Source organism: Bufo gargarizans, unplaced genomic scaffold, assembly GCF_014858855.1.
Source record: "Bufo gargarizans isolate SCDJY-AF-19 unplaced genomic scaffold, ASM1485885v1 original_scaffold_1076_pilon, whole genome shotgun sequence".
In the NCBI taxonomy this organism is placed as follows: Eukaryota; Metazoa; Chordata; class Amphibia; order Anura; family Bufonidae; genus Bufo; species Bufo gargarizans.
Window position 1 is genome coordinate 293695 of NW_025334225.1, and position 17242 is coordinate 310936.

General features: G+C 45.6%; 1 protein-coding gene across 5 annotated transcripts in view; it reads right to left on the reverse strand.

Moving 5' to 3' along the window:
- RCOR3 (REST corepressor 3) overlaps positions 1-6854 on the reverse strand; it is a 38286-nt gene extending 31432 nt beyond the window's left edge. Inside the window, exons 1-2 of one of the 5 annotated variants that reach the window (XM_044273709.1) lie at positions 6465-6854; positions 6300-6356 (exon numbers count right to left, since the gene is read on the reverse strand). In XM_044273709.1, the coding sequence (XP_044129644.1) occupies positions 6300-6356; positions 6465-6594 (187 nt within the window). In that variant the 5' untranslated portion in view covers positions 6595-6854. Of the gene's footprint in view, positions 1-6299 lie in introns of all 5 variants that reach the window. The other 4 variants (XM_044273711.1, XM_044273710.1, XM_044273713.1 and 1 more) reach the window with 4 other exon arrangements.
- Positions 6855-17242: the final 10388 nt, after the last annotated feature.

A 17242-nucleotide genomic window follows, 5' to 3' on the forward strand; every position in this document is an offset into this window, starting at 1 on the left:
TCCTCATCATTTTGGGGGCCCCGTTCTGGAGAACGAGACCTGCCCCTATCTGACACTGGTGACATATCCTAGTGATATGCCACCAATGTCTGGGATGACACAACCCCTTTTACCCTTCTTGGGTTCATGTATTGTATTAAATAACTTCTTATTCCATTATTTGGGGGTATGAAAAAATAAATAAAAAATTTAATTTTAAATTTAAAACAAAAAAACAAAAATACCAAATTTAACATTTTGTGGGGTTTATTTTTACAGCGTTCACTGTGTGGTATAAATAACATATCTTTATTCTGTAGGTCAGAAAGATTACGATGATGCCAAATTTATATATATTTTAACTCCTCTGTGCAACCTAGCAGCTCCCCCACTGCCCCCACCCCTCCTCCAGGTTAGCAGAGATCACAGCCAGCTGAAGGGCGGCTGCTTTAACACCTCATATCTTGGGCTGGATAGCAGCTAGGGATGTGAGCCTGTTCTTGTTTGAAAGTAGAGATGAGCGAACTTCTGTTTTAAGTTCGGCGTCTAAAGTTCGGCTTCCGGTTAGCGGAGAATCCCGATCTGGAACCGGATATGGATTCCGACTTCCGTTGTGGTCCGTGGTAGCGGAATCAATAATGGCCGATTATTGATTCCGCTACCACGGACCACAACGGAAGTCGGAATCCATATCCGGTTCCAGATCGGGATTCTCCGCTAACCGGAAGCCGAACTTTAGACGCCGAACTTAAAACAGAAGTTCGCTCATCTCTATTTGAAAGCTGACAATATATGCTTTAAAACAAGGCCAGGATTACAGCATTGTCTCCCGCTTTCACTTTCAACCCTTACTCCCGACTCAATTTCTAACAGCTATATCTCTCGATGTAGAGCAGATAATGCTGTGATATGAGGGGTTAAAGTGGTCCTCTGCCATTCAGATAGCTGTGATCTCAGCACGGATGAGGTCCGTGTTGCATCCGTTTTGTTTGTTTTTTGTTTTTATGCAGATCCATTGTACAGGGAGTGCAGAATTATTAGGCAAATGAGTATTTTGACCACATCATCCTCTTTATGCATGTTGTCTTACTCCAAGCTGTATAGGCTTGAAAGCCTACTACCAATTAAGCATATTAGGTGATGTGCATCTCTGTAATGAGAAGGGGTGTGGTCTAATGACATCAACACCCTATATCAGGTGTGCATAATTATTAGGCAACTTCCTTTCCTTTGGCAAAATGGGTCAAAAGAAGGACTTGACAGGCTCAGAAAAGTCAAAAATAGTGAGATATCTTGCAGAGGGATGCAGCACTCTTAAAATTGCAAAGCTTCTGAAGCGTGATCATCGAACAATCAAGCGTTTCATTCAAAATAGTCAACAGGGTCGCAAGAAGCGTGTGGAAAAACCAAGGCGCAAAATAACTGCCCATGAACTGAGAAAAGTCAAGCGTGCAGCTGCCAAGATGCCACTTGCCACCAGTTTGGCCATATTTCAGAGCTGCAACATCACTGGAGTGCCCAAAAGCACAAGGTGTGCAATACTCAGAGACATGGCCAAGGTAAGAAAGGCCGATTTGTTTTTGTTTTGTTTCTGCACTCCCTGTATTAATGCCTATCCTTGTCCCCAAAAAACGGACAAGAGTAGGTCATGTTGACCTAGTAGGTCGGCGCAGGCGCGGTTAGGGAAAGACGCTCGCAGGCTGCCAGCTTCTGCACCGCACCTGCGCCGAATACTGAACGGCGCAAGAGCGGCACCAGAGCACAGGGCTGGCAGACAGATATGAGACCTGCCTGGCCCTGTGAATCAGGACTTTGAGGGAGGCGACAAAGGTGGGAGAACGAAGCCTCTAGGAGGAGGGACAACGCGCCCCCCCCCCCCCCCCCCCGCACCTAGAGGCCAATTAGCATATTATAAAAGTTAGATAGTAGCAGCCATTGGCAGGCCACGATGGGGACGAGACTTCCTAGCATTGCAGGTGACGCTAGGGAGGCTCATCCCAGTTGTGGCCTGATGTTTTGATCTGCACGACAGAAAGAAGCAGCAGGTATGAGGGCATTTGGGGGACATGTTTTAGACATTGGAGAACCCCTTTAATATTACTGGCTCCAGAAAACTTATGTAAGTTCCACCACAAACCTACACCTGGCTGCTGTCAGCGTCCGGCCACACAACAACATTGAGAAAAGCCAGCATTAATAAATTCCTCCTTATGTTTCTCGCCACAAAGTTGCAGTTGTATCCAATGCTCCTTCCAGACCAATACATTTTGCCAGCACTGGTATACTGTGTACCATTGTAGCAAACCCTCAGCTGTAAGTATTAGGCCTGTAGAGGTTTTTAATCCATTTAAAAGGCTTATCTGATGAGAGACAACCCTAACCAAAGCGCTGCCTCACTCCCTGGCACACAGCAGACGGTGCTGGGAAAGCAGAGGCCGTCCAGACCTTCCCACTGCAGGGAGCTGTATCAGTACTTATAGAGATAAATGGCTGGTCTTGTAATACACCGACATCTCCCGTCCACAAAACCGGAAGCTGCTCATATCGGGTGGCTATCAGAGGTGGGTAAAAGCAAGGATGCCCCTCTTATGACGGTGTACACGGAACGTCACTGCTGCAGCCCAGAGAACCGGCGCTGGACCGAGGCGAGTGCAGGAAGGTAAAGCACATTTTTTATATATAAAAAATAAATAAATAAATTCAGACAAGTTGAATAAAGATAAAAAGCCACTTACCTAGTCACTAGTGCCCTATCCCAGCGATGAGGGTCCTGTCCCCTGTGGACTGGAAATGTGACGTCTCGCCTGATGCCTGGTGCACCGCTGCAGCCCTTCATTGGGCTCTCCAGTGACGTGTCCCCAAGAAGAATGTGACTACAATGACGTGCCGCTTGGCGATACATTACCAATGAAGCCAGTCATTGGCTGCAGCGGCACATGTGAACCCCCCCATCCCTGTTACATGCAGAGACTGAAGCACAGTGAAGATAGCAGTGGACCCACAGAGCACAAACAGCACTATAGGGGCCCAACTGACTATGACGAGGTCCACTGGCTTTCCGCCAGAGAGCCTACTCTTTGGTCCGGCTTTTTTGGCCGAATCTGCGATGAAGGCTCCAAACCAGATGAGTGACTCCATAGAGACGTCATTCAACCGAATCCTCCTTAGGCCTCGTTCAGATGAGCGATGCTTCCGGGTTCTGTCGCTGGCCTGTATAGCGAGTGGGACAATTCACGTCTGACGGTCTCAAGTTCGTTAAGCTAAAAAGGCACAGTATGTGGTATCATGGCCCGATTTTCATGGTAGACTCACCTATTCAAATCAATGGGCCTGAGAAAAAACAAAAACAATGTAGATCGGTGGGGTCTTATTTATTTTCCTCACGTATATAGCGCTGACTTACTCCACAGCGCTTTGCAGACATCATCGCTTGCTGTCCCCAGCAGAGCTCACAATCTGTTCCCCATCAGTCTGTCTTTGGAGAGCGGGAGGAGAACATACAAACTCCATGCAGATGTTCTTGGTCAGACTCCGACCTAGGACCCCAGTGCTGCAGAATACCAGTGCTAACCACTGAGCCACCCTGCTCAGCCATCTCCAGAACTCCCACAGAAATGAACAGAGCTGAGAGCATGCCTGACCGACCTCTCCATTCATCTCAGGGAGCCCCATGGGGTACAGAGTTCTCATTCTCATGGGGTTTCCAGAGGTAGGACCCCCTCCATCAAACATACCCCTTTAAGTGGGGCCAATCTACATTCTGCTCGAATTCCACAGATGGATCCAGGCCCAATCAACTTGAATGGGTCCATGATCTGTCCTCACAGCAAAGAAGTAGTGCATGCACGGAGAGAAACCCTGCGGAAGCGCTCCGTAGTGCTACTGTGCCTCCGTTACGCACCGGACCTTCCGGATTGCGGACCCATTCAAAAAATGCTGATGCAGTGCAAAAACGGCCGGGGCACGATCGTGTGCATGAGCCCTAAGGGTAAGGGAGACGCTATTCCTGGTGACAAAAAAAATCTGACCTCCATAGCCAGACTGTTAATGGAGTTGTCCCAACAACCCACTCTACGGATAGGGGAAAACTGTCGGATCTGTGGTGGTCTGACTGCCGGGGCCCCTGCTGATCAATAGAACGGGGGCCCCTGTTCAGTGTTTTTGAATGAAGCAGTGGTCAGTCATACTGCACAGCTGCTCCATCTAACTTTATGGGACCGCCGGAGACGGCCACGCGCTTGTATTCGGTTATCTCAGGCCGTCCCATAGACTCTGAACGGAGCGGGCAACGGGACTATCGGCCAATGCCACCACTGACCAGACACGTCCCCTAGTCTGGGGGGCCACCCATACTGATCCAACGCTTCTCAGTCTGGGGCTCTACCGGGGTTAGGAAAGAAAACTATTAGGCATGATGGGAGTTGTAGTCTCACAACCGGTGGAGAGACACATGTTGGGGGGAATACTGCTCTATGGAACAGCTATTTATGCAATTGTGTGACGTTCTGATACAATATGCAGTATATTAGATACCAAGGATACGGTGCAAATGTCCATATAATGATATATCCCATGTAATTACACACATCATACAGCACATATCACACATACTCCATGTTATACTGCACATATCACACAGTCTGTTATACAGCGCATGATATTTACCATATACAGAGCAGAGGCTAAAATACTGTTACATTATACCATGTATAACTGAAGATTTATAGCATACTGTCTATACATGTAATATAATGTTATGCTAATATATATTCTGTTACACAGTATATTTCATAGCTATAACATTATTCTACCTGTATATACCACCATATCACCCGCACACATCCTCCTGTTATACAGCGCAGAATATTTACCATATATCACATTATACAGCACATATCCTATAATACTGCCATATCACACCCTGGATAACTGATGATTTATAGCATACTGTCTGTACATGACACGTTTATGCTATACAATATATTGCGTTACGCAGGATATTTTATATATAACATTATTACCGGCATATCCCGCCATATCATCCTGTTATACAGCACTCATCCTATAATACTGCTATATCACACCCTGGATAACTGATGCTTATAATATACTGTCTATACATGCAATATATATATATATATTCAGTTACACCCTCTACCACCATATCACCCGCACACACCCTCCCATGTTATACAGCACATATCACACATACCGTTACAGTGCAGAATACCATATATTACCTTACACAGCACTCATCCTATAATACTGCTATATCACACCCTGTAAAACTGATGATTTATAGCATACTGTCTGTAGATGTAACAGTTTTATACAATATATTCCGTTACTCAGTAAATTTCCTATATAAGATTATTACCTGCATATACCGCCATATCCGCACTCATCCTATAATACTGCTATATCACACCCTGGATAACTGATGCTTTATAATATACTGTCTATACATGTAATATGTTATCTCATGCAGTATATGTTATATATTTTCTGTTACACCCTCCACTTCTATACCGCTATATACCACCCGCACACATCCTCCTATGTTATTCAGTGCACAATATTTACCATATATCACCTTATGCAGCACATATCCTATAATACTGCTATATCACACCGTGGATAACTGATGATTTATAGCATACTGCCTGTAGATGTAACAGTTTTATGCTATACAATATATTCTGTTATGCAGTATATTCCCTATATAAGATTATTACCTGCTGCATATACTGCACTCATCCTATAATACTGCCATAGCACACCCTGGATAACTGATGATTTATAGCATACTGTCTGTACATGACACGTTTATGCTATACAATATATTGCGTTACGCAGAATATTTTATATATAACAATATTACCGGCATATCATCCTGTTATACAGCACTCATCCTATAATACTGCTATATCACACCCCGGATAACTGATGATTTATAGCATACTGCCTGTAGATGTAACAGTTTTATGCACTATATTCCGTTACACAGTATATTTCCTATATAACATTATTACCTGCTGCATATACTGCACTCATCCTATAATACTGCTATATCACACCCCGGATAACTGATGATTTATAGCATACTGCCTGTAGATGTAACAGTTTTATGCACTATATTCCGTTACACAGTATATTTCCTATATAAGATTATTACCTGCTGCATATACTGCACTCATCCTATAATACTGCCATATCGCACCCTGTGAGAATACCCCCTCCCCTCACACAGCCTCCTGCCATATACCGAGGCTACCACCGCCTCCCCGGCCGCAGCCCCAGAGACAAAATGGCAGACGTACCGGGCTCGTAGTCGGGGATCCGGGCCTGGAAGTCGGCTCCCACCCTCATGCCCACATCTGTGGAGAGAAGAGGAGAGGCTCTAGCGGGGCCGAGGCCGCACTCACACTCACACTCAGGCGGGGAGACAGGGGACGGGAGTCAGTCACCACACTGATCGAGGCTACCACCGTGCTCGTCGTCGCTGCCGCCGCTCTCCTCGGAGTAGTGTCCATTGGAGGCGCTGGACGGGCTCTTGGTGCCATTGGAGCGATTCTTGCCTAGATACTCGGTTCCCTTGTCCATCATGCCCGGCATGGCTGCGGTTCCCGCCCGGTGTCGGTATCCGTCAGGGGGGGACTTGTTAATATGGAGGAGGCTCGGGGCGCACTCACACGCAGCCTTCTTACTGCTGAGCTTCGTATCACTCCGCCGTCGGGCTCAGGTCTCAGCGCTCAGGTCGGTCATGTGACCAGAGGACGGGCTGGTCGGGTACGTTGAGGTGGATGGAGCGGGTGTAGGCAGACGGGGCAGAGGACCGGGGAGTCCGGGCGGATTAGGGGGTGACTGGGCGCTGAACTCTTTGACCTGGTGGAAGCGGCCGCCGTGAGGTGTCCTGGTGCGGAGTGACACGGCTGCGAGTGACGTGCCTGCCTGGGAGAGGGGACCGGGGACAAGGCGCAGGGCTGTGGAAGCCGCACTGTGCGCCAGATGTGAACACAGCTGTGAATGTCTGACTGCACACACACAGATGGGGAAAGATAGAGAAAGAACCTCCATAACAGAGCCAGGACCTAATAATAATAATGTCAGCCATAGACACCCCCATAATAATGTGCACACCCCCATAACAGTGCGGGCAACCCAATAATAATGACTCCAATAAAAGTGCATCAACTATAGGAAAATCCACAACAGCGCATCCTAAAATCACAGATCCCCATAACAGTGCCATCCACAGATCCCCCATAACGGTATCATCCACAGATCCCCCATAACGGTATCATCCACAGATCCCCCATAACAGTGCCATCCACAGATCCCCCATAACGGTATCATCCACAGATCCCCCATAACAGTGCCATCCACAGATCCCCCATAACAGTGCCATCCACAGATCCTCCATAACGGTATCATCCACAGATCCTCCATAACGGTATCATCCACAGATCCTCCATAACGGTATCATCCACAGATCCTCCATAACGGTATCATCCACAGATCCTCCATAACGGTATCATCCACAGATCCCCCATAACGGTATCATCCACAGATCCCCCATAACGGTATCATCCACAGATCCCCCATAACAGTGCCATCCACAGATCCTCCATAACGGTATCATCCACAGATCCCCCATAACGGTGTCATCCACAGATCCCCCATAACAGTATCATCCACAGATCCTCCATAACAGTGCCATCCACAGATCCCCCATAACAGTGCCATCCACAGATTCTCCATAAAAGTGCCATCCACAGATTCTCCATAAAAGTGCCATCCACAGATCCCCCATAACGGTGTCATCCACAGATCCTCCATAACAGTGTCATCCACAGATCCTCCATAACAGTGCCATCCACAGATTCTCCATAACAGTGCCATCCACAGATCCCCCATAACGGTGTCATCCACAGATCCCCATAACAATGTGTCATCCACAGATCCCCCATAACGGTGTCATCCACAGATCCCCATCACAGTGTGTTAACCACAGATCCCCCATAACAGTGTCATCCACAGATCCCCCATAACAGTGCATCATTTACAGATCCCCCATAACATCGTCCTTCACATATCCCCATAACAGTGTGTCACCCACAGATCCCCCATAACAATGTGTCATCCACAGATTCCTCCATAACAGTGTGTCATCCACAGATCCCCATAACAGTGTCATCCACAGATCCCCCATAACAGTGTCATCCATAGATCCCCTATAACAGAGTGTCATCCACAGATCCCCCATAACAGTGTCATCCACATGTCCCCATAACAGTGTTATCCACAGATCCCCCATAACAGTGTCATCCACATGTCCCCATAACAGTGTTATCCACAGATCCCCATAACAGTGTGTCATCAACAGTGTAGCTGGCCCGCTAAGACCTGCCCTAGGTTGCTAGTATAGCCTTATACAGGTCCTTCTAAAAAAATTAGCATATTGTGATAAAGTTCATTATTTTCTGTAATGTACTGATAAACATTAGACTTTCATATATTTTAGATTCATTACACACAACTGAAGTAGTTCAAGCCTTTTATTGTTTTAATATTGATGATTTTGGCATACAGCTCATGAAAACCCAAATTTCCTATCTAAAAAAATTAGCATATTTCATCCGACCAATAAAAGAAAAGTGTTTTTAATACAAAAAAAAAGTCAACCTTCAAATAATTCTGTTCAGTTCTGCACTCAATACTTGGTCGGGAATCCTTTTGCAGAAATGACTGCTTCAATGCGGCGTGGCATGGAGGCAATCAGCCTGTGGCCCTGCTGAGGTGTTATGGAGGCCCAGGAGGCTTCGATAGCGGCCTTAAGCTCATCCAGAGTGTTGGGTCTTGTGTCTCTCAACTTTCTCTTCCCAATATCCCACAGATTCTCTATGGGGTTCAGGTCAGGAGAGTTGGCAGGCCAATTGAGCCCAGTAATACCATGGTCAGTAAACCATTTACCAGTGGTGTTGGCACTGTGAGCAGGTGCCAGGTCGTGCTGAAAAATGACATCTTCATCTCCATAAAGCTTTTCAGCAGATGGAAGCATGAAGTGCTCCAAAATCTCCTGATAGCTAGCTGCATTGGCCCTGCCCTTGATAAAACACAGTGGACCAACACCTGCAGCTGACATGGCACCCCAGACCGTCACTGACTGTGGGTACTTGACACTGGACTTCAGGCATTTTGGCATTTCCCTCTCCCCAGTCTTCCTCCAGACTCTGGCACCTTGATTTCCGAATGACATGCAACAGTCCAGTGCTGCTTCTCTGTAGCCCAGGTCAGGCGCTTCTGCCGCTGTTTCTGGGGAATGCGGCACCTGTAACCCATTTCCTGCACACGCCTGTACACGGTGGCTCTGGATGTTTCTACTCCAGACTCAGTCCACTGCTTCCGCAGGTCCCCCAAGGTCTGGAATCGGTCCTTCTCCACAATCTTCCTCAGGGTCCGGTCACCTCTTCTCGTTGTGCAGCGTTTTCTGCCACACTTTTTCCTTCCCACAGACTTCCCACTGAGGGGCCTTGATACAGCACTCTGGGAACAGCCTATTCCTTCAGAAATTTCTTTCTGTGTCTTACCCTCTTGCTTGAGGGTGTCAATGATGGCCTTCTGGACAGCAAACTAAAAAGACAGGGTGGCATTAGCAGGAGGTGCTCAAACCCACATGCAGTCGTGCATATATACAGGGGAGCAAATCCTGCACTTGTGGCCCGTTGCTAATGGCGATCCCCAGCAAAATGCATACGGTGGAGGATGCCCGCGGCGAACCACAAGTACCACAATAGACATCTCACACAAGGTAACAAGTGTGTATGTCATAATCAATATAACTATATAACAAAACAATAACAAATACAGGTGCACTCTGCAGTCTCACTAAACCCTCAAACTGATTTTAAAATTTAGAGATTAGTCAACATGTCCTACGGTGTAGAACATGTCTAAGCCCGGGCACCACGTCAAGGTTTCTCAAGTAGCCCGAGACCTAACACTCTCCTACCTGAGCCGTATGGGCGATACCAGGAGCCAGTGGGCAAATTACAGGAGCATGAGGCCGACTCACAAACCGCTCACCAGTTACCTCCAGCATGTAACCATGCTTGCAATGGGAGGAGTCTGCGAGTCCCACTCAAGACTGACTGATATGGCCCAGGCCTCACAGGTGCACCTAAATGTGGCCTGTAGATGGAAAACAGGCACATTTAAATTGGAGTTTATACACCTCCAGGAATTGTGGTACTTGTGGTTCGCCACGGGCATCCTCCACCGTATGCATTTTGCTGGGGATCGCCATTAGCAACGGGCCACAAGTGCAGGATTTGCTCCCCTGTATATATGCACGACTGCATGTGGGTTTGAGCACCTCCTGCTAATGCCACCCTGTGTATAAACTCCAATTTAAATGTGCCTGTTTTCCATCTACAGGCCACATTTAGGTGCACCTGTGAGGCCTGGGCCATATCAGTCAGTCTTGAGTGGGACTCGGACTCCTCCCTCCTCCCATTGCAAGCATGGTTACATGCTGGAGGTAACTGGTGAGCTGTTTGTGAGTCGGCCTCATGCTCCTGTAATTTGCCCACTGGCTCCTGGTATCGCCCATACGGCTCAGGTAGGAGAGTGTTAGGTCTCGGGCTACTTGAGAAACCTTGACGTGGTGCCCGGGCTTAGACATGTTCTACACCGTAGGACATGTTGACTAATCTCTCAATTTTAAAATCAGTTTGAGGGTTTAGTGAGACTGCAGAGTGCACCTGTATTTGTTATTGTTTTGTTATATAGTTAGCCTTCTGGACAGCAGTCAGGTCGGCAGTCTTACCCATGATTGCGGTTTTGAGTAATGAACCAGGCTGGGAGTTTTTAAAAGCCTCAGGAATCTTTTGCAGGTGTTTAGAGTTAATTAGTTGATTCAGATGATTAGGTTAATAGCTCGTTTAGAGAACCTTTTCATGATATGCTAATTTTCTGAGATAGGAATTTGGGGTTTTCATGAGCTGTATGCCAAAATCATCAATATTAAAACAATAAAAGGCTTGAACTACTTCAGTTGGTGTGTAATGAATCTACAATATATGAAAGTCTAATGTTTATCAGTACATTACAGAAAATAATGAACTTTATCACAATATGCTATTTTTTTTAGAAGGACCTGTATGTGTATACAGCTAATCCTGCCAATAACCTTAATACAGTTCCTATGTTTATGTGTTAAAGACAAAAGCAGAGTTATTTACTGTGACATCATGTTTTGGATGTCATATAACTGTTATATTTTGTGTTCACAGAAGCAGAAAAAGATAATATGCCTTTAAGATTCATTTTGTAAGGTAAGCACAGTGACACAGCAGAAACCACAAAAAGTATAGTGTTCATCTGCTGTTGCTGGGCAGAAGTCTAGACCAATCACAGCCAGCTTCTCACACAGCAAGAGTTTACACCAATCACAGCCAGCCTCACACACAGCCTGTCTGGGAATTCCCCCAGCTCCTGCTGCTAGAATCATTATTCACCAGAGACAGGAGCTGAAGAGACATTCACTCCACTGAGAGCTGAGTTTTATGGGAACAAGAGGCCAAAATAGGTATTTTTTCTGGGCGAATTCCTAACTGATAGCAACCCATTCTTTCATGATCACTTCTTGGAGTTTGTCAGAATTAGTGGGTTTTTGTTTGTCCACCCGCCTCTTGAGGATTGACCACAAGTTCTCAATGGGATTAAGATCTGGGGAGTTTCCAGGCCATGGACCCAAAATGAATAAAGTAATTGGAGGGCACTCAAATATCTGACCACATTCAAGGCAGGATATCAATAATCCTAATTTATTTGCATAAAACTCATAAAATCTACATACATATAATATAAAACATATGTCCATGTAATACTCAGTCAGCCCTGTGACCATAAATCATCGCCAGGTCGGCGTCAATCGTAAATGTCCACACTAAATATAATCGCCAGATTGCACTTAAGGTTCTGCACTTTCAATTAACTGATGATCTATCCTCTGGATAGATCATCAGCTTCTGATCGGCGGGGGTCCGACACCCGGGACCCCCGCCGATCAGCTGTTTGAGAAGGCAGCGGCGCTCCAGCAGCGCAGCTGCCTTCTCACTGTTTACCGCCGGGCCGCCCGACCACTGACGTCACAACTTGTATCAACTAGAGTGGGCGCGGCTAAGCTCTGTTCACTTGAATGGAGCTTAGCCGCGCCCACTCTAGTTGATACAAGTCGTGACGTCAGTGGGCGGGCGGCCCGGCGGTAAACAGTGAGAAGGCCGTGGCGCTGCTGGAGCGCCGCTGCCTTCTCAAACAGCTGATCGGCGGTGTCGGACCCCCGCCGATCAGAAGCTGATGATCTATCCAGAGGATCGATCATCAGTTAATTGAAAGTGCAGAACCCCTTTAAGTCACTTATGATTGTCCGCACTAGATCACCCATTCAGGCGTCTGCATGCAATAAGAATCACTGGTATAAACTCTTCAAATAAGCCCCATAGGGCAGAGTACTTTACCCCTCTTCTGTTCCTGTGGACTCATCCAGCAGCAGCCGCTTAAACTCACCCGGCGTCCCGAGCGGTTAGCAGGTCTCAAACGCGATGTCCCACGTGACCTAGCTGTGTCTCACGTAATACACACTGCTCTTGTGAAAGGCTGGTGATGCGCTACTCTGTGAAAGGCTGGTGATGTGCTGGGTCCTAGAATCAGGACCGTATATTGATCTTTATATCAGATGTCGTTCACAGGGGGTCCGAGAAGTGGGATGCATGATGCTATTGGCACCTCAATATTCCATAGTGGAGTCCTGTGCTGGCATGAACCGTACGCGTTTCGGAGATCAAGCCCCTTCCTCAGCGGCAATGTCGACGTTTTGATCCACGAGCCACTTAGTTATCACTTTTTGCCTTATGGCACGGTGCTCCATCGTGCTGGAAAATGCATTGGTCTTCACCAAACTGTTGTTGGATTGTTGGAAGACGTTGCTGTTGGAGGGTGTTTTGGTACCATTCTTTATTCATGGCTGTGTTTTTGGCCAAAACTGTGAGTGAGCCCACTCCCTTGGATGAGAAGCAACCCCACACATGAATGGTCTCAGGATGCTTTACTGTTGGCATGACATAGGACTGATGGTAGCGCTCACCTTTTCTTCTCTGGACAAGCCTTTTTTCTGATGCCCCAAACAATCGGAAAGAGGCTTCATCGGAGAATATGACTTTGCCCCAGTCCTCAGCAGTCCATTCACCATATTTTCTGCAGAAGATCAATCTGTCCCTGATGTTGTCCTTCTTGACACCAGGCCATCTTCCAAAAGTCTTCGCCTCACTGTGCGTGCAGATGCGCTCACACCTGCATGCTGCCATTCCTGAGCAAGCTCTGCACTGGTGGCACGCCGATCCCGCAGCTGAATCCTCTTTAGGAGACGATCCTGGCGCTTGCTGGACTTTCTTGGACGCCCTGAAGCCTTCTTAACAAGAATTGAACCTCTTTCCTTGAAGTTCTTGATGATCCTATAAATTGTTGATTGAGGTGCAATCTTAGTAGCCACAATATCCTTGCCTGTGAAGCCATTTTTATGCAACGCAATAATGGCTGCACGCGTTTCTTTGCAGGTCACCATGGTTAACAATGGAAGAACAATGATTTCAAGCATCACCCTTATTTTAACAGGTCAAGTCTGCCATTTTAACCCAATCAGCCTGACATAATGATCTCCAGCCTTGTGCTCGTCAACATTCTCACCTGACTTAACAAGACGATTACTGAAATGATCTCAGCATGTCCTTTAATGACAGCAATGAAATGCAGTGGAAAGGTTTTTTTTGGGATTAAGTTAATTTTCATGGCAAAGAAGGACTATGCAATTCATCTGATCACTCTTCATAACATTCTGGAGTATATGCAAATTGCTATTATAAAAACTTAACCCCTTAAGGACCAGGCTCATTTTCACCTTAAGGACCAGGCCATTTTTTGCAAATCTGACCAGTGTCACTTTAAGTGCTCATAACTTTAAAATGCTTTGACTTACCCAGGCAGTTCTGAGATTGTTTTTTCGTCACATATTGTACTTCATGACACTGCTAAAATTGGGTCAAAAAAGTTAATTTTTTTTGCATAAAAAAATAAATTTTTTACCAAACATTTTGAAAAATTAGCAAATTTCAAAGTTTCAGTTTCTCTACTTCTGTAATACATAGTAATACCCCCAAAACTTTACATTCCCCATATGTCTACTTCATGTTTGTAGCATTTTGGGAATGATATTTTATTTTTTGGGGATGTTACAAGGCTTAGAAGTTTAGAAGCAAATTTTGAAATTTTTGAGAAATCTTCAAAATCCCACTTTTTATGGACCAGTTCAGGTTTGAAGTCATATTGTGAGGCTTAGATAATAGAAACCTCCCAAAAATGACCCCATTATAGAAACTACACCCCTCAAGGTATTCAAAACTGTTTTTTCAAACTTTATTAACCCTTTAGGTCTTCCACAAGAGTTAATGGCAGATGGAGAAACAATTTTGAAATTTATATTTTTTGGAAAATTTTCCAATATAATCAATTTTTTCCAGGAGTAAAACAAGGGTTAACTGCCAAACAACACTCCAAATGGGTTGCCCTGATTCTGTAGTTTGCAAAAACACCCCATATGTGGTCGTAAACTACTGTTTGGCCGAACGGTAGCACATAGAAGGAGGGGAACACCATATGGGTTTTGGAAGGCAGATTTTGCAGGACTGGTTTTGTTTATACCATGTCCCATTTGAAGCCCCCTGTTGCACCCCTAGAATAGAAATTTCAAAAAAGTGACTCCATCTAAGAAAGTACACCCCTCAAGGTATTCAAAACTGGGTTTACAAACTTTGTTAACCCTTTAGGTGTTCCACAAGAGTTAATGGCAGATGGAGAAACAATTTTGAAATTTCTATTTTTTGGAAAATTTTCCAATATAATCAGTTTTTTCCAGGAGTAAAACAAGGGTTAACTGCCAAACAACACTCAAAATGGGTTGCCCTGATTCTGTAGTTTGCAAAAACACCCCATATGTGGTCGTAAACTACTGTTTGGCCGAACGGTAGCACATAGAAGGAGGGGAACACCATATGGGTTTTGGAAGGCAGATTTTGCAGGACTGGTTTTGTTTATACCATGTCCCATTTGAAGCCCCCTGTTGCACCCCTAGAATAGAAATTTCAAAAAAGTGACTCCATCTAAGAAAGTACACCCCTCAAGGTATTCAAAACTGGGTTTACAAACTTTGTTAACCCTTTAGGTGTTTCACAAGAGTTAATGGCAGATGGAGAAACAATTTAGAAATTTCTATTTTTTGGAAAATTCTCCAATATAATCAATTTTTTCCAGGAGTAAAACAAGGGTTAACTGCCAAACAACACTCAAAATGGGTTGCCCTGATTCTGTAGTTTGCAGAAACACCCCATATGTGGTGGTAAACTACTATTTGGCTAAACGGCAGGACATAGAAGAACGTCATATGGTTTTTGGAAGGCAGATTTTGCTGGACTGGTTTATTTACACCATGTACCCTTTCAAGCCCCCTGATGACCCCTAGAGTAGAAACTCCATAAAAGTGACCCCATCTAGGAAACTACGGGATAAGGTGGTTGTTGTTTTGGGACTATTTTTGGGGTAAATTAGATTTTTGGTTGCTCTATATTACTCTTTTTTGAGGCAATGTAACAAAAAAATTAATTCTAAAATTGTTTCTACATTCGCTATTTAGTTTTGTGGAACACCTAAAGGGTTAACATAGTTTGTAAAGTAACTTTTGAATACCTTGAGGGGTGTAGTTTCTTAGATGGGGTAACTTTTTTGGAGTTTCTAGTCTAGGCTACATCAGGGGGGCTTCTAATGGGACATGGTGTAAAAAAAAAAAATGTCCATCAAAATCTGCCTTCTAGAAACCGTATGGAGTTCCCTTCGTTCTATGCCCTGCCGTGCGGCTATATAGCCATTTACGACCACATATGGGGTGTTTCTGCAAACTACAGAATCGGGGCAATAAATGTTTAGTTTTGTTTGGCTGTTAACCCTTTCTTTATTACCGGCAAAATGGATTTAAATTTAAATTTTGCCCAAAAATAGGTGTTTTGGCACCGTTTTTATTTTATATTGTTAACACCGTTCATCCGAGGCGTTTGGTAAAAAGTTATTTTTATAGCGACGACTTTTACGCACGCGACGATGCCCAATATGTATGGCTCTCAGACTTTGGAGACACTAAGCAGGCATCCTAAAACTGCGGCCCTCCAGATGTTGTAAAACTACAATTCCCACCATGCCCTGATGATGGCTGTAGGTTGTCTGGGCATGCTGGGAGTTATAGTTTTACAACATCTGGAGGGCCGCAGTTTGAGGATGCCTGCACTAAAACTAATATTTTTGGGAGAAAGAAAAATAGTTTTCGTGTCTCCAAAGTCTGAGAGCCATAGTGTTTTATGTTCTCTAGTGAACTGTTGGGGATTGTAAAAATTTAGTACTCCATGGAAGTGTGATACTCCCTGAAGCAATCGATAATGCAGAGGCCCGGATGATCGGGGCACGTGTCACATTAAGTAGTGGTGTCCTTCCGTATCCCCCTCTTGTGACACACTCTGCATTTTTTTTGGGTTCGTCCCTTCTTTCCAGTATGGGGGACCACACCTGGAAAGTGTTGGCCAGGGATGATCCGGGCGCCTCCAGTTCCCGAGGTACTCCGGCCTGCTCTTTCCCGGTCCGAAAAGATCAGGTCCTTGAGGACTGCCTCATAGAATTGGAGGAATGTCCCTGTGCTGCCAGCGCTTCGGGATAGTACAAAAGAGTTGTACATGGCAACCTGCACCAAGTAGACCGCAACTTTTTTGTACCATGCCCGGGTTTTGCGCATGGCGTTATATGGCGTGAGGACTTGATCAGAGAGATCAACTCCTCCCATATACCGATTGTAGTCGACGATACAATCGGGCTTGAGGACCGTTGCCTGCGGTACCTCGCACAGGGACTGGGGTGGTGCTGTTACCAGTGGATTGTGGACAGCATAAGGACATCCCTCTTGTCCTTATACCTGACCAGCAACAGGTTTCCACTGGTAAGTGCACGGGTCTCACCCCTGGGGATAGGTACCTGGAGGGGGTAGGCAGGGAGGCCGCGTTGATTTTTCCGCACGGTCCCACAAGCGAACGTGGATCTGGCAGGCAAGGGACCTGAACAAGGGAATGCTGGTATAAAAGTTATCCACGTACAAGTGGTAACCACTATCCAG